At 42.1% G+C, this 25,224-nt stretch overlaps 1 protein-coding gene across 1 annotated transcript in view; it reads left to right on the top strand.

The window, feature by feature from the left end:
- Window positions 1-25,224, top strand: part of LOC109868805 (neuropeptide FF receptor 2) — a 35,665-nt gene that overhangs the window by 6,224 nt on the left and 4,217 nt on the right. Inside the window, exons 2-4 of the mRNA XM_020458528.2 lie at window positions 23,753-23,852; window positions 24,008-24,128; window positions 24,279-25,049. Of these exons, the coding sequence (XP_020314117.2) occupies window positions 23,753-23,852; window positions 24,008-24,128; window positions 24,279-25,049 (992 nt within the window). The remainder of the gene's footprint in view (window positions 1-23,752; window positions 23,853-24,007; window positions 24,129-24,278; window positions 25,050-25,224) is intronic.

Genomic DNA, 25,224 nt, shown 5'->3' on the forward strand with positions numbered 1-25,224 from the left:
AAGGATTTTTCGCCTGGTTATAGACAGCTGTTGTAGTGCACGGAAGTCCACAAGGGATGGGAAAAGGTGAGAGGAGGAGATTGCGTAGATCTGAGAAGGAATTATACAATGAGCAAATTATCATGCTGTTTGTGTATGGCTGCTATGAAAGTGAACTGGCGGTGATCGGCGGTGTATTCATTCCGCCAATTCTGTTGAAAAACATTTCTTAAACGGCAGCAAAACTGGGATGAACAGTTAGAATAGAAACTCTTGTTTGCAACTGTTGGACTAATGATTACACCCTAGATCAGCTAGATGCAGGCAAGAGTATGCAAGGCAGTATTGAATGTGTCACTGTCTGTCACCTTGATTACAAAAAAAATCCTCTTGACCTGTGCACCTATGTTGTAAACTTTCATTCATAGCTAGGTTGTAGCAACCTCCATGATGGGTATAGGGAACATTTTAGTATCATGTATTAGCCTAAACCTATCGATGTTACATTGAGCTTGGTGAATGGAGTATGAATGACAGTCAACCAATATGCTGTAATAGAAATAAGGCCATGCTCACTTAAAAAAAAGTCACCCCTTATCTTAAACGGCATTGACTGCCATTGATGGGTATGCTTGTCAGGCAAGGACTAGGGAGTTTTTTTGGGGGGGGGATAAAAATAAATGGAAAATCCTAGAGGAAAACCTTGTTCAGTCTGCTTTCCAACAGAGGCTGGGAGACAAATTCACCTTTAAGCAGGGCAATAACTTAAAACACAAGCCCAAATATACTCTGAAGTTGCTTACCAAGCCGACATTGAATGTTCTTGAGTGGCCTAGTTACAGTTTTGACTTGTATGTTTTACAGAGTATGGCTTCTATTCAACCCATATGGAAACATCCTTGCTCTCTGCCCAAGTACAATGCACATACAGTAGATAATTCAATCTAACCCATAACACAAAAATTACTACTGGCAGGCTAATTATACAATTATAAACAGATTATAGATCACCAAGGTGGCATAGCAGTTCAGACGTCTTTTGTCCTCGTCTTGTCGTGTCCTGTATATATATATATTTACAACTTTTTCACATACATTTTATTTTTATTTTCCATCAACTCATCTTCAAAACACTCTCCTGCAACCCGCCTCACCAATGTATATTTATAAAAAAGTATTATTTACCTCAGATCTGTAATCCTCCAAGAAGCTAGCCAGAAACTCCAAGAAGCTAGCCTGAAACTAGCCAGAAGCTAATCCAGAAGCTAGTTAGCTCCTTTACTGGCAAATCGTTAGTATCCAGCTAACCACGGTTTGTGGTCATCAGCTATCCTTTAGCTCGAAAATCTATCGCCAGTTCTGTACGGGGCAGCGCGGCTCGGAACGGAACATACCGGACCAATTTTTCTCTCCATGTCCCTGGATTTCGACTGCTCTCTGGACATTCATACAAGGATCTCACAGCTAGCTAGCTGCTATCCGTGTGACTATCGGCCTTCGTCGATTCCGGAGCAAACATCAATTATTCCGGAGCTAGCAAGCTCCGTCAATCACTCCTGAGTTCCATCAATCACACCTGGGCTGCAGTCACCTATCCGGACCCGTTTTACTGCTTTCGCGGAGCCCCACCGGGCCTTCACAACTGGACTGCCGACGTTATCTACCCGAAGGAGTTATTTGGCTGGCTCCTCCGTCGCGACGTTACCTGAACGCCCATCTGCGGCCTGCTAACCGTTAGCTGTCTTACCGGCTGCTATCTGAATAGACAATCGGACAATTTTTTTTTTATATATATTTTTTTTTTTTTTTTTTATTATTATTATTATGTTTTCTTCTTGGGCCTCTATAACTATATCTATTGTTTTTATTTTTGTTGTTGTTGTGTGATTTGGATTAATCCCCTCTACCACACGGAACCCCACTAATCTACTGACGCAAGAGGTAGCTAACAACAGACCTCCATCCTATGCTAGCCTGCTACCGATGCCCTGGCTAGCTGTCTAAATCACCAACCAACCTCTCCACTCACCGGACCCTTTTGATCACTCGACTAAGCATGCCTCTCCTTAATGTCAATATGTCTTGTCCATTTCTGTTCTGGTTAGTGTTTATTGGCTTATTTCACTGTAGAGCCTCTAGTCCTGCTCACTATACCTTATCCAACCTATTAGTTCCACCACCCACACATGCAATGACATCTCCTGGTTTCAACGATGTTTCTAGAGACAATATCTCTCTCTTCATCACTCAATACCTAGGTTTACCTCCACTGTATTCACATCCTACCATACATTTGTCTGTACATTATACCTTGATGCTATTTTATCGCCCCCAGAAACCTCCTTTTACTCTATGTTCCAGACGTTCTAGACGACCAATTCTCATAGCTTTTAGCCGTACCCTTATTCTACTCCTCCTATGTTCCTCTGGCGATGTAGAGGTGAATCCAGGCCCTGCAGTGCCTAGCTCCACTCCTATTCCCCAGGCGCTCTCTTTTGACGACTTCTGTAACCGTAATAGCCTTGGTTTCATGCATGTTAACATTAGAAGCCTCCTCCCTAAGTTTGTTCTATTCACTGCTTTAGCACACTCTGCCAACCCGGATGTTCTAGCTGTGTCTGAATCCTGGCTTAGGAAGACCACCAAAAACTCTGACATTTTAATTCCAAACTACAACATTTTCAGACAAGATAGAACTGCCAAAGGGGGCGGTGTTGCAATCTACTGCAAAGATAGCCTGCAGAGTTCTGTCCTACTATCCAGGTCTGTACCCAAACAATTTGAACTTCTACTTTTAAAAATCCACCTCTCTAAAAACAAGTCTCTCACCGTTGCCGCCTGCTATAGACCACCCTCTGCCCCCAGCTGTGCTCTGGACACCATATGTGAACTGATTGGCCCCCATCTATCTTCAGAGTTCGTGCTGCTAGGCGACCTAAACTGGAACATGCTTAACACCCCAGCCATCCTACAATCTAAACTTGATGCCCTCAATCTCACACAAATTATCAATGAACCTACCAGGTACCTCCCCAAAACCTTAAACACGGGCACCCTCATAGATATCATCCTAACCAACTTCCCCTCTAAATACACCTCTGCTGTCTTCAACCAAGATCTCAGCGATCACTGCCTCATTGCCTGCATCCGTAATGGGTCAGCGGTCAAACGACCGCCACTCATCACTGTAAAACGCTCCCTGAAACACTTCTGCGAGCAGGCCTTTCTAATCGACCTGGCCGGGGTATCCTGGAAGGATATTGATCTCATCCCGTCAGTAGAGGATGCCTGGATATTTTTTTTAAATGCCTTCCTAACCATCCTAAATAAACATGCCCCATTCAAGAAATTTAGAACCAGGAACAGATATAGCCCTTGGTTCTCCCCAGACCTGACTGCCCTTAACCAACACAAAAACATCCTATGGCGTTCTGCATTAGCATCGAACAGCCCCCGTGATATGCAGCTGTTCAGGGAAGCTAGAAATCATTATACACAGGCAGTTAGAAAAGCCAAGGCTAGCTTTTTCAAGCAGAAATTTGCTTCCTGCAACACTAACTCAAAAAAGTTCTGGGACACTGTAAAGTCCATGGAGAATAAGAACACCTCCTCCCAGCTGCCCACTGCACTGAAGATAGGAAACACTGTCACCACTGATAAATCCACCATAATTGAGAATTTCAATAAGCATTTTTCTACGGCTGGCCATGCTTTCCACCTGGCTACTCCTACCCCGGACAACAGCACTGCACCCCCAACAGCAACTCGCCCAAGCCTTCCCCATTTCTCCTTCTCCCAAATCCATTCAGCTGATGTTCTGAAAGAGCTGCAAAATCTGGACCCCTACAAATCAGCCGGGCTAGACAATCTGGACCCTTTCTTTCTAAAATTATCTGCCGAAATTGTTGCCACCCCTATTACTAGCCTGTTCAACCTCTCTTTCGTGTCGTCTGAGATTCCCAAAGATTGGAAAGCAGCTGCGGTCATCCCCCTCTTCAAAGGGGGGGACACTCTTGACCCAAACTGCTACAGACCTATATCTATCCTACCGTGCCTTTCTAAGGTCTTCGAAAGCCAAGTCAACAAACAGATTACCGACCATTTCGAATCTCACCATACCTTCTCTGCTATGCAATCTGGTTTCAGAGCTGGTCATGGGTGCACCTCAGCCACGCTCAAGGTCCTAAACGATATCTTAACCGCCATCGATAAGAAACATTACTGTGCAGCCGTATTCATTGATCTGGCCAAGGCTTTCGACTCTGTCAATCACCATATCCTCATCGGCAGACTCGACAGCCTTGGTTTCTCAAATGATTGCCTCGCCTGGTTCACCAACTACTTCTCTGATAGAGTTCAGTGTGTCAAATCGGAGGGTCTGCTGTCCGGACCTCTGGCAGTCTCTATGGGGGTGCCACAGGGTTCAATTCTTGGACCGACTCTCTTCTCTGTATACATCAATGAGGTCGCTCTTGCTGCTGGTGAGTCCCTGATCCACCTCTACGCAGACGACACCATTCTGTATACTTCCGGCCCTTCTCTGGACACTGTGTTAACAACCCTCCAGGCAAGCTTCAATGCCATACAACTCTCCTTCCGTGGCCTCCAATTGCTCTTGAATGCAAGTAAAACTAAATGCATGCTCTTCAACCGATCGCTGCCTGCACCTACCCGCCTGTCCAACATCACTACTCTGGACGGCTCTGACTTAGAATACGTGGACAACTACAAATACTTAGGTGTCTGGTTAGATTGTAAACTCTCCTTCCAGACCCATATCAAACATCTCCAATCCAAAGTTAAATCTAGAATTGGCTTCCTATTTCGCAACAAAGCATCCTTCACTCATGCTGCCAAACATACCCTTGTAAAACTGACCATCCTACCAATCCTCGACTTTGGCGATGTCATTTACAAAATAGCCTCCAATACCCTACTCAACAAATTGGATGCAGTCTATCACAGTGCAATCCGTTTTATCACCAAAGCCCCATATACTACCCACCATTGCGACCTGTACGCTCTCGTTGGCTGGCCCTCGCTTCATACTCGTCGCCAAACCCACTGGCTCCATGTCATCTACAAGACCCTGCTAGGTAAAGTCCCCCCTTATCTCAGCTCGCTGGTCACCATAGCATCTCCCACCTGTAGCACACGCTCCAGCAGGTATATCTCTCTAGTCACCCCCAAAACCAATTCTTTCTTTGGCCGCCTCTCCTTCCAGTTCTCTGCTGCCAATGACTGGAACGAACTACAAAAATCTCTGAAACTGGAAACACTTATCTCCCTCACTAGCTTTAAGCACCAACTGTCAGAGCAGCTCACAGATTACTGCACCTGTACATAGCCCACCTATAATTTAGCCCAAACAACTACCTCTTTCCCAACTGTATTTAATTTTAATTAATTTATTTATTTTGCTCCTTTGCACCCCATTATTTTTTTATTTCTACTTTGCACATTCTTCCATTGCAAAACTACCATTCCAGTATTTTACTTGCTATATTGTATTTACTTTGCCATCTTGGCCTTTTTTGCCTTTACCTCCCTTCTCACCTCATTTGCTCACATTGTATATAGACTTGTTTATACTGCATTATTGACTGTATGTTTGTTTTTACTCCATGTGTAACTCTGTGTCGTTTTATCTGTCGAACTGCTTTGCTTTATCTTGGCCAGGTCGCAATTGTAAATGAGAACTTGTTCTCAACTTGCCTACCTGGTTAAATAAAGGTAAAATAAAAAAAATATTTAAAAAAACGGGCTCAAGTCAGATAGTCTCCAACAAGATCAAGTATGTGTCCCTTGATATGAGTGGGAAAATTGACATGTTGGGTAATATTGAAACAGTCCAGAACAGCAATGAAATTAGAGGTAAGTTTAGAGTTTGATCCACGTACCAAGCAACAGTAAGCGGAGGGAGAGTGGGACCGCAACAGTGAGCAGTTCAGACAGGAATTATTCATTAGCTTTAGGAGGACAGTACACAAGAATAGTGATCATGGAGCAAGATGATTTGTAAGCAATGTATTCAAATGAGGAGATAGTAGGACAGTTTAGTTATTTTGATTTTGCACAGTACAGCTAGGACGCCACCACGGCCGGTGGAGTGAGGGTGACACAGGTAGCCAAAACCAGCGGGAGTAGCTATTTTTTTGTAAATATATATTTAAAAAAATAAAATACACCAGAATAAATGATCTATTGATTCTGTCTTTTCGAAACAAAATCTACAGAGCTGAGACTGTTGTATGCCCCATATATATAGCATTCTGTTGTTGGCAAGAATTTGAAATAATAATTTAAATTGAAAAACTCTAATTGTTGAGTCAAGTGTAGTTTTTTGTACCATTTCATAAACCATGTGTCATGGTCAACATTTTTGTCCTCAGATAAAACTCATACATTTTTCCATTTATGCTATGCCAGTTCCTTTCAGCCAATTTGTATCTTTAATATAAGGCAGGCAAACAAGTTCCCTACCTTCTCCCTTTTCCACTTGTCAGCTCCATTTTTGTGGTAGTGCTGCAATCAGTTGGAAATAAATTTGGATAGAGCAGATATTCCCATATATTTTTGATAACTGCATATGTGACATAACTCCTCCATTTATATTCATAATGTCATTAATAAATATAATTAAAAAAATTAAAATTTTTTCCATAAAGAATATTTTTTATTAAACAATATATTTGAGTTTAACCATAACATTTGTTGTAATATTTGTTCTGTCTTTTCTGGAGGATAAAACTGAAATTGTAACCAGCTTTGTATGGCTTATTTAAGAAAGAGCGATACATTAAACAAAATTTCATTTTCAATTAGTCGGAAATTAGAAGTTTTAATCTGTATAAAGGCAAAAAAGCTATTTTGAACAAAGGATGAGCTTTCTTAATAATCTACTGGAAAACCATTTTGGGGTTTAAGTATCATTTTTGGATGAGTGAAGCTTTTAGTGAGAGGTTTAAAGCTTTAATATTTTATAATTTTAGCCCCCCAAACTCATATTCACTATATAAATAGGGATGTTTAATTTTGTCTGGTTTAGCATTCCAAATAAAATTATATATTTATTGCTCATATGATTTTAAAAACAAATAATATGGAGTAGGCAATATCATTAGTAAGTAAGTAAACTGTGATAGAACCAAAGAGTTAATCAATGTAATTTTTCCATTAATAGACAAGTATTTACCTCTCTGTGGATACAAAATTATATCCATGTTTGCTAACTTTCTCTTGAAATTAATTGTGTTAAATTCATTTCTATTTTTTGAGATTATATCTACCTCATCATCCACCCATTTTATTGGTAAACTACAAGGTAGTGTAAACAATGTATTTTTTAATGATCCAATAAGTAATATGGTACACTTGTCATAATTAGATTTTAATCCAGAGAGGCTAGAAAAGTGATCAGATCTTCAATGAGACTGTGCAGGGATCCAGACGGACTTAAGAAATAAACTAGAGTCATCAGCATACATTGACACTTTTGTTTTTATCCCCTGGATTTGTAACCCCTTGATGTTCCTCTTGGAACTAATTTTAATAGCTAGCATTTCAATGGCCATAATAAATAGATATGGTGACAATGGACAGCCCTGTTTTACTCCTCTTAAAAGCTCAATACTTTCTGAGAGGAACCATTGTTTACTATTTTACATCTGGGGTTGCTGTGCATAACTTTAACCCAATGTATAAGAGATTCACCAATATTAAAGTATTCCAGGCATTTATATATCAATTCTAATCGTACTTTATCTGCTATGAAGACCAGACCTGGTATCTTCAATGTTCCATAATGTTGGAATGTTGTTTCAAGTAATTGTCTTATATTATCTTCAATATATTGTCCATGCAAAAAACCTGTCTGATCAGGATTAACAATATCTGGTATAACTTTTTTTTATTCTATATGCTATGCATTTTGCCAGGATTTTCACATCACAACATTGAAGTGTTAGAGGCCTCCAGTTTTTTAAATGGACTGGATCTTTATACTTACCACCTGGGTACTGTTTTAGTAGTAATGATATCAGACCTTCTTGTTGAGTACCTGAAAGTCTAGCATTTGTATAACAGTAATGTAATTAAAACATTCTAATAATGGATATTTTAGTACATAAAAAAAGGTGTTTTTCCAGACTGAAAAGATTTTATTGCCTCAAAAAGTTCCTCTTCTGTAAATTGGCATTCACACGGGTCTTTCTGTAAATTTGTTAATTTTACATTATTATTAGTAGTTAGTAGTAGTAGGAAATAAATCCTTACAGTTAACATAATTCAGTGGAAATGGAGGAGACTGAAAATAACACATATGCTTAAAATATTTTGCTTCCTCTTTCAAAATTTGGTGAATCATAGATAATTCCGTCATTTGTATCGAGTTTCTGTAAATTCTTTTCGGTAGAATTTCTGTGTTGAAGATTCAAGAACATTTTTGTGCATTTTCCCCCCATTATTCATCCAATTCGCTTTATTTTTGTACTGCATTACACTTGATCGTTCTTGAATAAGTACCTCCATTTCTTTTTGTTGTTCCTCTAACCTTTTTTGTGCCTCTATAGTACAGTTGCCATTAACGTCTACCTGCGCTATTACTTCCTCTATTTCTTTTATTTGTCTAATCTCTTTTGACTTTGTACAAAACAAAGTTAATTATGAATGATTTTGTCTTAGTTAAGAACAAATTGTCATCCAATAGGCTTTGATTACATTTCCAATATCCCCGTCCGCGTGGAAATTCTGTAAGAGTTATATGGAGACCAATTCCTATGAATACTTTTTAAAAACTTTTGATGCTAGCAAGAATGAGACTAGGAAGTAATCAAGACGGCTAGGTTGATTAAGCCTCCTCCATATACATCTCACTAGGTCAGGGTTTTTCAACCTGCATATATCCCCTAGTTCTCATGTATCCTAATCTTTGTGATCTCCTTAAGTGCTTGAGGGTGATAGTTTGTAGAATGATTTCCTTTACGATCCATTGAGGTACTTAAAACCAAATTATAATCTCCCACCATAATAATAGATTATTTTGTTGCTTGTGAGCTCAATAGATTATTATATATATTTTCAAATATTTTCATCATTATTTGGCCAATATAGATTAATTAGTCAGATCTGTTTTTGGTCCAGTAGCATATTTAAAATAATCCATCTTCCTTGTGGATCTGTTTGCACAGTTTGCACAATCAGATCAAAATTTGTATTAATTAGTTAAATCCCCCCCTTTTGAGTTTCTTTGACAATGACAAAAATATATTTCTCCCTCCCAGTCCTTTTTCCACCCAACCTCATCTATATTCTTAGAATGAGTTTCCTGTAAACAATATATATTATGTTATTTCTCTTTTAGCCACGTAAAATTTTAACTTCTTTTTTTATGATCTGCTTTACAATTATAACTTGCTATACTTATTTTCCCACTTACCATAATGATACTCAAGTTTCAATTATACTTACCACAACCAATGTCTGTAAAAAAAAAAGCACCATGATGATTAAGTGTCCATATAATTTGCACTGTTAAGCATACTGTATCTGCAACTTTGTAAACCAATTGTCCTAATATTCCACCCACTAAAACCCCAATATCTAGGTCTGTTGTCCCTAAGACCATCAGACCATCTCCCTGACTTACGATGCACCTTTGCGTCCTAAGGCAAACCCTTGGCCGCCAATTGGCGTTGGCCAGAGGGAAATGTGGGCAGTCCCATGATAACATAATTATCTATTAGGATGCCTAAGAGAACTAACCAAATAACATGGAAAACAGTCAGAAAAAAATTGTAACATTAATACATAATATTAAAATAAATAATAACAGCACACAGCACAATCTTATCCATGCATGCTCATATTTGAAAGTCCTAGCTAGGCTATAAGCATGTCAGTCTATCCTGCTCAATTCATTGGATTCAATTGTTAAAAAAAGAAAACAACCAAAATATATCACAAGTCCAGTACCTATTTTTAATGTCCATTACATGCAAGACATATTTCATGTAGTCCTCATTATATCATGTTGTATTCTGAAAAAAAAGGAAGAAGGAAAAAGGAACAGATTCTAACGGCCTCAAATGACCGCAAGTAAAAAATGTGTCTTAGGCATCACATTATATCCTGTTGTATCGTGCCATGGCTCTGCCAGAGCCAACCGCAAGCCAACCCCGGACACTCCCTTATGGGAAGGCATACTCAAGTTCAACTCACAATCGATTCCGACACAGCCACGACACGACAGCCAAGAACACATGTAGTACTGACATTCCAGAGCGAGAACAGCTGTAAAACCAACCCTCTCTCCACCCTACACATGATGTTTTTTTATTCCAGGGTCGTTGCTCTATCACCTCAGCTGTTTTACACCTCGGTCTATGTCATTAGGATCAAGAATATAAATGGTAGCATAAATAGCTTATATAGAAATATATAATATATCTTTCTCTCGCTTAGAGAAGTGCTTCCATAAGACAATTATTATATTAGTTATACCGTTAACTTGAATCCCTTTATCCCAGTGTTAACCAGCCCACACACACTAGAGACAACAACCCTGTTGACAATACCTAATCCATCCATTTGCCGGTGTGTATCGGAAGAATAATCATCCTTTACATTTTTATATTGAGATTTATTTTAAAAATGTAAAAGGATAATACCAAATGTTTTAGGATCGTATAGGCCTATTCCAATAGAGAACCTAAGCAGGTTTTTAATTATATAATCCTTTATCCTAGACCTATAATACATCTATTCACATTTATTAAGTTTTATCTTAAAAGCTAATAATTCTGACCTAGATAGTTTGTGTGTATACATTGATATGTAGGCTACATGTGCCATTTAAAAAATGTATGTAGTTCTGTCCTTGAGCAGTTCTTGTCTAATGATGTTCTGTATTATGTCATTCTGTATTATGTTTCATGTTTTATGTGGACCACAGGAAGAGTAGCTTCTGCTTTTGCAACAACTAACGGAGATCCTTATAAAATACCAAATACCAAAATTCTGATTCACATTAGTGAACAAGGGTCACACTATATAACAGCGTTTCAGTCTTAATATACCCAACCTCTACAATTAGGACGTATCATACTAAACAAAAAAAGTACCTTTGGTATTTCTAATGTACAATCTTCAATTTCAATACATAAAAAATGATAAAGAAAAAAAGGTCTGCCTTACCCATCCTCGCCTTCCCCTAAATCAAAACCTGATATTACGTCCATACAGTCCAAAGTTCCATATTGCCTAAATAGGAAAAGGATAAGTTCATCACACCCGATCTGCATGACCATAAATCCAACCTTATTTTAAATCCACATAGTTCACGGTTCCATAATGCATGAATAAAATCTAAAAAAGTTGTTCATGCAAAAAAATATTATTTTGTAAAAAAACTATGAATCCATATTTGTACTGTGTAAGAACGGTGCAAATATGTATCAGGGACTACTTCAACAGGAGGTAGCTATCACTCACAGCCATGTTGTAATCTTCGAATCCTTGAACGTTTGATTATTTACATATAATTTATTGACCACATGACGAAGGGGTACAGGGCACGTTGTCTTTCCACTATTTCATGAGGAAATTGTTAATTAATAGAGAATGGGGTGTTCTTCCATTCTCTACCTTGTTGTAACAAGGCAATGTTCATTTTGTAGTGGGTTAGCATAGCTACGATCGGACAGGGCCTTCCCTCTGCTCTGCCACCAAAACCGTGAGCTCTTTGAAAACCAATTGTTTCCACCTGTTCGTTCGTCATCTTGATATTATGTTCCATGAACACCTTGACCTTTTCCTCCGTTGACTGATAGTTTTCATTTTCATCCTCCTTTATTCCCATTATAACAATATTATTTCTCATACTCCTGCACTTTAGATCAAGTAATTCAGCTGTTTTATTATCATACCATAGCCTCTCTGTAGTGTCTTTTAGGGAGTCCACGGTAGTTTTCAATATCTTATTTTCCGCTCGTATTTCTTCCATAATTTTATTACTGTAATCCATTCCTGTTGGCCTCAACCTCCCCCATTAGCCCAGGCAAAAGATCCAGTTTTTCTTAACTGCTCACTCATGCTTGCAAGCAATACTCTATCTTAGTTATAAAAACGTCCTCCTCCAATGTTAAGTTTGGAATTTTAAACGTTGACTTTCCTCCCGTTTCGCTAGCAGAACTCGAGGAAAGGTCTTCTCTTGTTCGCTTCGATGTATCCGTTTCTTTTTCGAGCATATCAAAATGCTGATCAATAAATAGTTCCAGATTCTCTATATTATCCAGAATGTTTGTTTCGTAGTTATCAGCTAATCCTCAATTTTTGTGATAAATTTACATAAGTTTACATACACTTAGGTTGGAGACATTAAAACTAATTTTTCAACCACTCCACAAATTTCTTGTTAATAACAAACTATAGTTTTGGCAAGTTGGTTAGGACATCTACTTTATGCATGACACAAGTAATGTTTCCAACATTTGTTTACAGACAGATTATTTCACTTTTAATTCATTGTACCACAATTCCAGTGGGTCAGAAATGTACACAAACTAAGTTGACTGTGCCTTTAAACAGCTTGGAAAATTCCAGAAAATGAAGTCACTGCTTTAGAAGCTTCTGATAGGTTCATTGACATCATTTGAGTCAATTAGAGGTGTACCTGTGGATGTATTTCAAGGTCTACCTTTAACTCAGTGCCTCTTTGCTTGACATTATTGGAAAATCTAAAGAAATCAAGCAAAAACCTTTTTAGACCCCCACAAGTGTGGTTCATCCTTGGGAGCAATTTCCAAATGCCTGAAGGTACCACGTTCATCTGTACAAACAATAGTACGCAAGTATAAACATCATGGGACCACGCAGCCATCTTACCGCTCAGGAAGGAGACGTGTTCTGTGAGGAAACAGGTACAAAGTATCTATATCCACAGTAAAACAAGTCCTATATCGACATAACCCGAAAGGCCGCTCAGCAAGGTAGAAGCCACTGCTCAAAAACAGCCATAACAGATCCAGACTACGGTTTGCAACTGTACATGGGAACTAAGATCATATTTTTTTGAGAAATGTCTTCTGGTCTGATGAAACAAAAATATAACTGTTTGGCCATAATGACCATCATTATGTTTGAAGGAAAAAGGGGGATGCTTGCAAGCCAAAGAACACCATCCCAACCTTGAAGTTTGTTGTGGGGGAGCTTTGCTGCAGGAGGGACTGGTGCACTTCACAAAATAGATGGCATTATGAGAAAGAAAAATTATGTGGATATATTGAAGCAACATCTCAAGACATCAGTCAGGAAGTTAAAGCTTGGTCGCAAATGGGTCTTCCAAATGGACAATGACCCCAAGCATACTTCTAAAGTTGTGGCAAAATGGCTTAAGGACAACAAAGTCAAGTTATTGGAGTGGCCATCACAAAGCCCTGACCTCAATCCTATAGAAAATGTGTGGACAGAACTGAAAAAGCGTGTGAACCCACAGTCACAGAACACATCTGAAATACAAGCCTCGCCAGCAGAGCAAAAGCAAAGAGAGAGAGGAGACTTACTCAATGCGATAGTCGCCTGGGGCCCACGCGATGGCAAAAGAATCGAGGCTGGGTTACCAGAGCGAGAGCCAGGGAGAGAAGGGCTTCAGGGGAGAGGCCATAGGACGTGGCTAGGGATGCCATCTGGGCAGGCAGCCTTGTGAGGGTTAACACGCTTAAATGTCTTACTCATATTGGCCATGGAAAATGAGAGCTCAAAGTTCTCACGGCAAAACTGTGTTTTCCTTAATGTGGGTGAAGAAGGTGTTTAGCTTATCCAGAAGCAAGGCGATGTGCCTGGTTTTCCCTGTTATTGTCTGGAGTCTCTGCCACATACGTCTCGCATCTGAGCCGTTGTATCTGTAATGACGTTTTGCCTGTTTGATTGCCTTAGGGAGGGCATAGCTGGGCTGTTTGTACTCGTCCATGTTCCTAGTCACCTTGCTGTCTTTAAATGCTGCCATCTATCCACTGTGTTTGGTTTGGATAAGTTCTAATTGTCCTAGTGGGAACGACATCCTATATGTACTTCCCGATGAACTAGGTCACAGAATCAGTGTATACGTCAATGTAATTACCAGTGGTAACTCAGAACATATCCCAGTCCGTGGGTTGAAAACAATCTTGAAAAATAGATTCCAATTGGTCAGACCAACGTTGAACAGTCCTTACCAAGTGTACTTCCTCAGATCTGATTTGCTGAAGGGAGGGTGGGGGAGGGCCTTGTAGCCATCCCGGAAGGGGGAGTAACAATGGTTTAGAATTCTTGATGAGCGAGTAGTGCAGGCGATGTGTTGATACATCTTCTGTCACATTGTCCTCAGATTTGCTTAATTAAATAAATGCAGCCTCAGGATATGCAGTTTCTAGTTTGCACAAAGTCCAGTGTAGTTTCTTGAGAGGCTTGAGGATAGAAGCTGTTCAAGAGCCGTTGTTCTCAGACTTGAGGCAACGGTACCGCTTGCCATGCGGAAGGAGTGAGAACACTCTATGACTTGGGTGGCTGGAGTCTTTAACAATTTTCCGGGCCTTTCAATCACACCACCTGATATAGAGGTCCTGTATGGTAGGGAGCTCAGCCCCAATGGGCTGAGTACTGGGCTGTCTGCACCACCCTCTGTAGCACCATGTGATCAAGGTCAGTATAATTGCCATACCAAACAGTGATGCAGCCAGTCAATATGCTCTCAATGGTACAGCTGAATAACTTGTTGAGGATTTGTGCCAAATCTTTTCAACCTCCTGATGTGTTAAAATGAAAAAGTGGTGCAAAGTAGTATCCTCAGTAGCTACAGGAAAGAAACGGAATCTCATGGAGAACCCTGGATCATCCCCTTGGTTCCATCAAAAACAGCATCCATTCTCTTCTTAATTGTTTAAGTCAGTAAATTATTTTGCTTTCACTACAGTGAATAAACTGTATCACAGGTCTCACATCTTATGGCTTGACACTCCATCTCTGGATCTGACTCCAAAACAGAGGAGTCTGACATGCTTATACTTAGTTACAGGAGATGGTAAAACACAGCCGAACACGGTCTGTTAAGAACAGCATTAACACCGTGATCCCGCAATAAAACACTTAAAACAATGGTTTTATAGGTATAAATGTGTCTTAGAAATATAAAATCTCTCATGCATTGAGTTGTTCAACAGACTAGGTATCACCTTTCCTGAAGTGTATTTAAAAAATAAAAAACACTGAAGCGCAGAATCGAACACCAATTTTTTTTTTGCCTCAGCCACAACCCTAAATCTAACACTAGCTTCATGTCCACACTCCGACTCAACCCTAACCCTCGACCACAACCCTAACCCTAGCCTCATGTCCACCCTCTGGCTCAACTCTAACCCTCGACCACAACCCTAACCCTAGCTTCATGTCCACACTCCGACTCAACCCTAACCCTCGACCACAACCCTAGCCCTAACTTCATGTCCACTCTCCGACTCAACCCTAACCACAGTAACCCTAACCCTAGCCTCATGTCCACCCTCTGGCTCAACTCTAACCACAGTAACCCTAACCCTAGCCTCATGTTCACCCTCTGGCTCAACTCTAACCACAGTAACCCTAACCCTAACCCTAATCCTAGCCTCATGTTCACCCTCTGGCTCAACTCTAACCACAGTAACCCTAACCCTAACTCTAGCTTCATGTCCACCCTCTGGCTCAACTCTAACCACAGTAACCCTAACCCTCATGTTCACCCTCTGGCTCAACTCTAACCACAGTAACCCTAACCCTAACCCTAGCCTCATGTTCACCCTCTGGCTCAACTCTAACCACAGTAACCCTAACCCTAACTCTAGCTTCATGTCCACCCTCTGGCTCAACTCTAACCACAGTAACCCAAACCCTAGCCTCATGTCCACCCTCTGGCTCAACTCTAACCACAGTAACCCTAACCCTAGCCTCATGTTCACCCTCTGGCTCAACTCTAACCACAGTAACCCTAACCCTAACCCTAACCCTAACCCTAACCCTAACCCTAGCCTCATGTTCACCCTCTGGCTCAACTCTAACCACAGTAACCCTAACCCTAACTCTAGCTTCATGTCCACCCTCTGGCTCAACTCTAACCACAGTAACCCTAACCCTAGCCTCATGTCCACCCTCTGGCTCAACTCTAACCACAGTAACCCTAACCCTAGCCTCATGTTCACCCTCTGGCTCAACTCTAACCACAGTAACCCTAACCCTAACCCTAACCCTAGCCTCATGTTCACCCTCTGGCTCAACTCTAACCACAGTAACCCTAACCCTAACTCTAGCTTCATGTCCACCCTCTGGCTCAACTCTAGCCACAGTAACCCTAACCCTAGCCTCATGTCCACCCTCTGGCTCAACTCTAACCACAGTAACCCTAACCCTAGCCTCATGTTCACCCTCTGGCTCAACTCTAACCACAGTAACCCTAACCCTAACCCTAGCCTCATGTCCACCCTCTGGCTCAACTCTAACCACAGTAACCCTAACCCTAGCCTCATGTCCACCTTCTGGCTCAACTCTAACCACAGTAACCCTAACCCTAACGCTAGCTTCATGTCCACCCTCTGGCTCAACTCTAACCACAGTAACCCTAATCCTAGCCTCATGTCCACCCTCTGGCTCAACTCTAACCACAGTAAACCTAACCCTAGCCTCATGTCCACCCTCTGGCTCAACTCTAACCCTAACGCTAGCTTCATGTCCACCCTCTGGCTCAACTCTAACCACAGTAACCCTAACCCTAACGCTAGCTTCATGTCCACCCTCTGGCTCAACTCTAACCACAGTAACCCTAACCCTAACGCTAGCTTCATGTCCACCCTCTGGCTCAACTCTAACCACAGTAACCCTAACCCTAACCCTAGCCTCATGTCCACCCTCTGGCTCAACTCTAACCACAGAAACCCTAACCCTAGTCTCATGTCCACCCTCTGGCTCAACTCTAACCACAGTAACCCTAACCCTAGTCTCATGTCCACCCTCTGGCTCAACTCTAACCCCAGTAACCCTAACCCTAACGCTAGCTTCATGTCCACCCTCTGGCTCAACTCTAACCACAGTAACCCTAACCCTAACGCTAGCTTCATGTCCACCCTCTGGCTCAACTCTAACCACAGTAACCCTAACCCTAGTCTCATGTCCACCCTCTGGCTCAACTCTAACCACAGTAACCCTAACCCTAATGCTAGCTTCATGTCCACCCTCTGGCTCAACTCTAACCACAGTAACCCTAACCCTAACCCTAGCCTCATGTCCACCCTCTGGCTCAACTCTAACCACAGAAACCCTAACCCTAGTCTCATGTCCACCCTCTGGCTCAACTCTAACCACAGTAACCCTAACCCTAGTCTCATGTCCACCCTCTGGCTCAACTCTAACCACAGTAACCCTAACCCTAACGCTAGCTTCATGTCCACCCTCTGGCTCAACTCTAACCACAGTAACCCTAACCCTAACGCTAGCTTCATGTCCACCCTCTGGCTCAACTCTAACCACAGTAACCCTAACCCTAGTCTCATGTCCACCCTCTGGCTCAACTCTAACCACAGTAACCCTAACCCTAACGCTAGCTTCATGTCCACCCTCTGGCTCAACTCTAACCACAGTAACCCTAACCCTAGTCTCATGTCCACCCTCTGGCTCAACTCTAACCACAGTAACCCTAACCCTAACGCTAGCTTCATGTCCACCCTCTGGCTCAACTCTAACCACAGTAACCCTAACCCTAGTCTCATGTCCACCCTCTGGCTCAACTCTAACCACAGTAACCCTAACCCTAACGCTAGCTTCATGTCCACCCTCTGGCTCAACTCTAACCACAGTAACCCTAACCCTAGCCTCATGTCCACCCTCTGGCTCAACTCTAACCACAGTAACCCTAACCCTAACGCTAGCTTCATGTCCACCCTCTGGCTCAACTCTAACCACAGTAACCCTAACCCTAACGCTAGCTTCATGTCCACCCTCTGGCTCAACTCTAACCACAGTAACCCTAACCCTAGTCTCATGTCCACCCTCTGGCTCAACTCTAACCACAGTAACCCTAACCCTAACGCTAGCTTCATGTCCACCCTCTGGCTCAACTCTAACCACAGTAACCCTAACCCTAGCCTCATGTCCACCCTCTGGCTCAACTCTAACCACAGTAACCCTAACCCTAGCCTCATGTCCACCCTCTGGCTCAACTCTAACCACAGTAACCCTAACCCTAGCCTCATGTCCACCCTCTGGCTCAACTCTAACCACAGTAACCCTAACCCTAACGCTAGCTTCATGTCCACCCTCTGGCTCAACTCTAACCACAGTAACCCTAACCCTAACCCTAGCCTCATGTCCACCCTCTGGCTCAACTCTAACCACAGTAACCCTAACCCTAACGCTAGCTTCATGTCCACCCTCTGGCTCAACTCTAACCACAGAAACCCTAACCCTAGCCTCATGTCCACCCTCTGGCTCAACTCTAACCACAGTAACCCTAACCCTAACCCTAGCCTCATGTCCACCCTCTGGCTCAACTCTAACCACAGTAACCCTAACAATCCTGCATGCCAACAACTTTCTAACATGTCACACACTTTCCACACTTTCTCTGTGATAGTATTGCTAACATGTTGTTTGTGGTATTGGGGTTATTTTCTTGAATGTTTGTGTGTACTGTAATGGTCATATTCTGACAGCTGATAGGTCCAATGGATAAAATCAGTCCAAGAGCATCAACCATTGCTACTTCTATACCTACAGCACTTACTTAAAGTGACAAAGTCATGAACTTAGTGCTTAGAGTGCTATCTACTTTTGCCCAACGTCTATTACACAGTTTCCAATCACTCTGCTTGTCTTTCCAAGTATCCCCTTGCTCAGTCCCTATACATTTTTGTTAATGCTTATGTTCTTTTTCATAATATTTTTTTTGTTACCACTACAAATACATGCTGCCACTAAGAACGCACTGAATGAGCTGTATAAGGTGTCATGACGTGGCCCTCTTTGGGTATAGTGAGTGGCTTCCCCCTTGTCGTGGAGAATCGTAACAAAATGTAACACTTACAAGAACTTGTGAATTCAATATAGGCTTTTAATGCAAACATATCAGAAGCCTAGATGGTCCGCGGAACACACACTTGTCCAGAGCACTGGCTCTGATTTATACACATACATCATATGAGTCCATCCCACATGCATATGAAGTTACTTCCCTCAGTCCATCTGCCACCATTATATCCCAATCTGTGCATCCTGCTTGTTCAGCTCGATAACGCCCATATCTGCTTTCAGGCAAGTTATAATGGTGACAGGACCTCTTCATGTCCCAAAAATAATACATGCCCATCTTATGCTATGGGCCCCCTTACGTTCAGCCTGGTGTGTTCTTTGGTATGTCTGTCCTTATTAGGACTCGTAGACTATGTGTCTCTTCTGACATTCCTTCAGCATCTTCATGTCCTAAAAATATATGGCCTATGTCTATAGTCCATCAGTTGGTCATTTGGCTGACCCCCTCCTTTGTATGTCCCTCTGACCTTGGTTTGTCCAGCTGTCCTATGCTCTCATGGCCTTACTCTGGCCTCCTGTCCTATACAATAGACAATGCATTTTACCAGAATGGCAAATGCACTCTAAGTGTATCTTTCTCTTGTGTTACAGTATTATGTTCCTCCCTATATGTACATCTTTCTCCCACACCCTCTCTCCCTCCTACACCCAGGTTCTGTTATCTCAGGTTGTAAATTCTTGGAGGAGACTCTCTCCTCCTGGCCATGCAGAAAGAGACACATAGAGAGCAAAGGAACTCCTTCTACATCACAGAACTTGAGAACTGAACAATATCCATGTTTTGGAGAATGTGTAAACGGTCGGTGGAGAAGCCAACTATAACCCGGACCGTTTGTACAGCCACATGACCATAACTCTGTTTATACAGGAGCCTCCGTTATGAGGTTTGCGTCTAATTATTGTATAAAATGAATGAGTACAGATTAAAGTATTTGTGAAATGATGTAATGTGATTTTAAACCGTTAATGTGCGAGAATTGTATTCCCTTTAAAGTTGAACATGTTCTGGCTCATGGGACAGCCCTTTTCTACTGTTACGAATAAAACCCACACCTGAAGAAATCCTCTTCGGGCCATGCGTACCTCGTCATATCGGCTTAGCCCACTAGGTAACCTCCCCTATCATTTCCTTGTAACCATATCTACTGTTTGTTTGTTTGTGTATTTCCGTGATTGGGTTTGTGCAGATAACCAACAATTCCAACATTCCAACATTCCAAATGACGTTTGGAATGAGACTAATGTGAGGTAAAGAATAATTAAATAATTAGAAGATTAATTGAGTTATATTAGGAAAATTTTAACTTTGTAATCTGAAGATTTTCCTTGGTGCCCCAACATCCTAGTTAATTACATTTACATGATTAGTTTAATCACGTAATAATAACACAGTTTAGCCTTTTGTTAATCCACCTGTCGTGTCAGATTTTTAAATTATGCTTTACAGCGAAAGCAATCCAAGTGTTTGTGTAAATTTATCGATCGCACGACAAAACATTATGTACACTTAGCATCAGGTAGCTTGTTCACGAAAATCAGAAAAGCAATCAAATTAATTGTTTACCTTTGATGATCTTCGGATGTTTTCACTCATGAGACTCCCAGTTACACAACAAATGTTCCGTTTGTTCCATAAAGATGATTTTTATATCCAAAATACCTCAGTTTGTTTGCCGCATTATGTTCAGAAATCCACAGGAAAAAGCAGTCACCACAACGCAGATGAAAATTCCAAATAGTTTCCATAATGTCCACAGAAACATGTCAAACGTTTTTTATAATCAAGCCTCAGGTTGTTTTTAAAATATATAATCGATAATATATCGCCCGCAAATGTCTTTCACAGTAGGAGAGGGAAAAGCAATACCTATCCAAACTCTGTTGCGCGAGCAAAACTCATGTGACCACTTGACGCGATGTTATCGTTCTGGCTAATTTTTCTAAATAAAAGCCTGAAACTATGTCTGAAGACTGTTGACACCTTGAGGAAGCGATAGGAAAAGGAATCTGGTTCATATCCCTTTAAATCCAGCAAAGGGAGGCTATGGAACATGGAGTTTTCAAAATAGAAGCCACTTCCTGTTTAGATTTTCCTCAGGGTTTCGCCTGTAATATCAGTTCTGTTATACTCACAGACAATATTTTGACAGGTTTGGAAACTTTAGAGTGTTTTCTATCCAATACTAATAATAATATGCATATATTAGTAACTGAGACTGAGGAGCTGGCCGTTTACAATGGGCACCTTTTCATCCAAGCTACTCAATACTGCCCCTGCAGCCATAAAAAGTCCCAAAGACACGATAAAGGCCATAAGCAAACAAGAAAATGCTCACCCAAATACGACACTCCAAGTGGCCAGGGATTTTAATGCAGGGAAACTGAAATATTTTACCTCCTTTCTACCAGCAAGTCTACTGTGCAATTAGAGATGAAAAAACTCTAGGTCACCTCTTTTCGACACACAGTGATGCAGACAAAGCTCTCCCTTGCCCTCCATTTGGCAAATCTGACCAATACTCTATCCTCTTAATTCCTGCTTACAAACAGGAAGTTCCAAGGATGCGTTCAAAATGGAAGTGGTCCGATGAAGCGGACGCTAAACTACAGGACTGTTTCGCTAGCTCAGATTGGAATATGCTACGGCATTCATCCAATGGCATTGAGGAATTGACCATATTAGTCACCAGCTTAATTAATAAGTGCATCGACGACATAGTCCCCACACCGTATGTACATATCCTAACCAGAACCCATAGATTGCGAGCAATATCCACACTGAGCTAATGGTAGAGCTTCCACTTTCAAGGAGCAGGACACAAATCTGGACACTTATAAGATATCCACTATGCCCTCCGATGAACCATCAAACAGGCAAAACATCAATACAGGACTAAAATCTAATCCAACTCTGACACTTGTCAGATGTGGCAGGGCTTGTACACTATCATGGACTATAAAGGGAAACCCAGCCGCGAGCTGCCCAGTGACGCAAGCCTACCAGAGGAGCTAAATGCCTTCTATGCTCGCTTCTGGCAATCAACACTGAATCATGTATGAGAGCACCAGCTGTTCCTAACGACTGTGTGATCACACTCTCCATAGCCCATGTGAGTAAGACCTTTACATAGGTTAACATTCACAAGGCCGCAGGGCCAGACGGATTAGCAGGACGCATACTCTAGCTGGCAAGTTTCTTCACTGACATTTTCAACCTTTCCCTGACCCAGTCTGTAATACCCACATGTTTGAAGCAGACTACCAAAGTACTCATGCTCAAGAACACCAAGGTAATCTGTCTAAATGACTATTGCCCCATAGCGCTCAGATCTGCAGCCATAAAATGCTTTGAAAGGCTGGAACCACTCCAATTCACATACAGCCCCAACATATTCACAAATGAAACAATCTCTATTGCACTCTACACTTCCCTTTCCCACCTGGATTAAAATAATGCATACGTGAGAATGCTGTTTATTGATTACAGCTCAGTGCCCTCTAAGCTAAGGACCCTGGGATTAAACACCTCCCTCTGTAATTGGATACTGGACCTTCTGGCAGGCATACCCCAGGTGGTGAGGTTAGGCAACAATACGGTTCTCTACGCTGACCCTCAACATGGGTGCCCCTCAGATGTGCGTGCTTAGCCCCTTCCTGTACTCACCCACAACTGCGAGGCTGCACACAACTCCAATACCATCATTAAGTTTGCTGACGACACAACGGTGATAGGCCTGATCACCGACTACGATGAGACAGCCTACAGGGAGGTCAGAGACCTGTCAATGTGGTGCTAGGACAACAAACTCTCCCTCAACGTCAGCAAGACAAAGAAGCTTATCGTGGACTACAGGAAACGGAGGGCTGAGCACACCCCATTCATGACAACACCTTTTCCCCCCTCAGGGGGCTTAAAAGATTTGGTACGGGCCCTCAGATCCTCAAAAAGTTCTAAAGCTGCACCACCAAGAGCATCTTAAATGGCTACATCACCTCTTGGTATGGCAACTGCTCGGCATCAGACCATAAGGCGCTACAGAGGGTAATGCGTACGGCTCAGCTCCCTGCCATCCAGTACCTCTATACCAAGCGGTGTCAGAGGAAAAAATGTCAAAGACTACAGCCACCCAAGTCACAGTCTGTTCTTTCTGCTACCGCAGAGCATTACCGAGCACCAAGTCTGGGACCAAAAGGCTTGAGAACAGCTTCTACCCCAAAGCCATAAGAATGCTGAACTGTTAATTAAATGGTTACCCGGATGTTCTGCTTTTCACCCCCTACCTACATGTACATAGTACTTCAATTAATCAATCAATCACCTAACCAAACCTACATGTACATATCACCTCAATCAATCACCTCAACTACCACGTACCTCAGTACACTGACTCGGTACCGGTACTCCTTGTATATAGCCTGTATATTGCCTCGTTATCGTTATTTTGTTGTGTTATTTTGTGTTACTTCTATTTTCTTTTTATTTCTTTGTTTATTTTCAAACTGCATTGTTCGGAAAGTGGCTCGTAAAGCAAGCATTTCACATTAAAGGCTACACTTGTTGTATTCAGCGTAACTGACAAATAACATTTTATGTGAAAAGAGATTCAACCTCAGAATCCATTTCACATGACTCATTATTTGTCCCAGATATCTCCATTCTTGTATATTCTAAATATGTCTCTTTTGACAGGCTGGCCTTTTGGGAGGTTAGTGTGTAAGCTGAGTGGGATGGTTCAAGGCATATCAGTGTCAGCTTCAGTCTTTACTCTGGTGGCCATAGCTGTGGATAGGTGAGGTTTCTTTCAACTGATTAAATAATTGATTTAATTTATTGTGCGTGTTTGTGTGTGTTTAGAAAATTTCAATGCAATTTCACAGCACAACAGACAATTTCACAATACAGACATTTTACAGAATGCTCCCCCCTCACCTCCCGTCTGAACAGGTTCCGCTGCATCGTATACCCCTTCAAGCAGAAGCTGACAATCTCCACCTCCACACTGATCATCATCATCATCTGGGTGCTGGCTATCTCCATAATGTGTCCCTCAGGGGTCATGCTCCAGGTACACTGTCTAATGCTGGTGCATGTTTTATTAATCAACGGATTTGAGAGGGACACATCAACATGTCAAGTTTAACATCAATGTAAAGCGTAAGCATCAGACACATTTTCATCCCTTTCTGTTTTTTTATTGTGACTCTGTATTTCCAAGGTGACCAAGGAGCAGCGTGTCCTTATCCTACTGGGGGACGGCTACAACAACACCCGCCCCTTCTACTGGTGCCGCGAGAACTGGCCCAATCAAGAGATGAGGAAGATCTACACCACCGTCCTATTCGCTAACATCTATCTAGCCCCATTATCACTCATTGTCATCATGTACGCACGCATCGGATTCACCCTCTTTAAGACGGCCATACCCTCCTCCGGCGGGTGCAGTGGTAGTGGCAGCAGCGGTGGGACGAAACCCAGCCAGGACAACCACCGTCAGTCGAAGAAGAAGAAGAGGGTGATCAAGATGCTGTTGGTAGTGGCGCTTCTCTTCATCCTGTCATGGCTCCCGCTGTGGACGCTGATGATGCTAAGCGACTACGCCAGCCTGACGGCAAGCCAGCACCGCATCATCAACATCTACGTGTACCCGCTGGCCCACTGGCTGGCCTTCTTCAACTCCTCCGTCAACCCCATCATCTACGGCTTCTTCAATGAGAACTTCCGACGGGGGTTCCAGGCCGCATTTAAATTCCAGCTGTGCTCCGCAGTCATGGAGCGCCAGAAGACCTACTCGCATCGTATCCAAGGCAACGCAGTTTTACCAGCGAACCTGCACCTGCCCACCGGGGCCGGCTCAGGGGGGTCGGAATTGGCTTTGGTGAACAGGAAGGGGCTGGGTCGGGAGGAAGTTGTCGGGCGGACATCCGGCGGGCGATCGTCAGAGAGCGACGTGAAGGAGCAGGATCTGATCATGGAGGATCTGGAGAAGGTATCCCAGATTTGAGCATTTCAAAACATACTGTATTGGGACATGTACAGGACAGATTTAAACATTTCATAGAGACTGTATGTGCCATTGGGACATGTAGTGGACAGATTTAAAGATGTGATTTTAATCACATATACTGTAACACACATACTGTACTGTACATGCCATAGAGAGA

Source organism: Oncorhynchus kisutch, linkage group LG23 (assembly GCF_002021735.2).
Source record: "Oncorhynchus kisutch isolate 150728-3 linkage group LG23, Okis_V2, whole genome shotgun sequence".
NCBI lineage: Eukaryota > Metazoa > Chordata > Actinopteri > Salmoniformes > Salmonidae > Oncorhynchus > Oncorhynchus kisutch.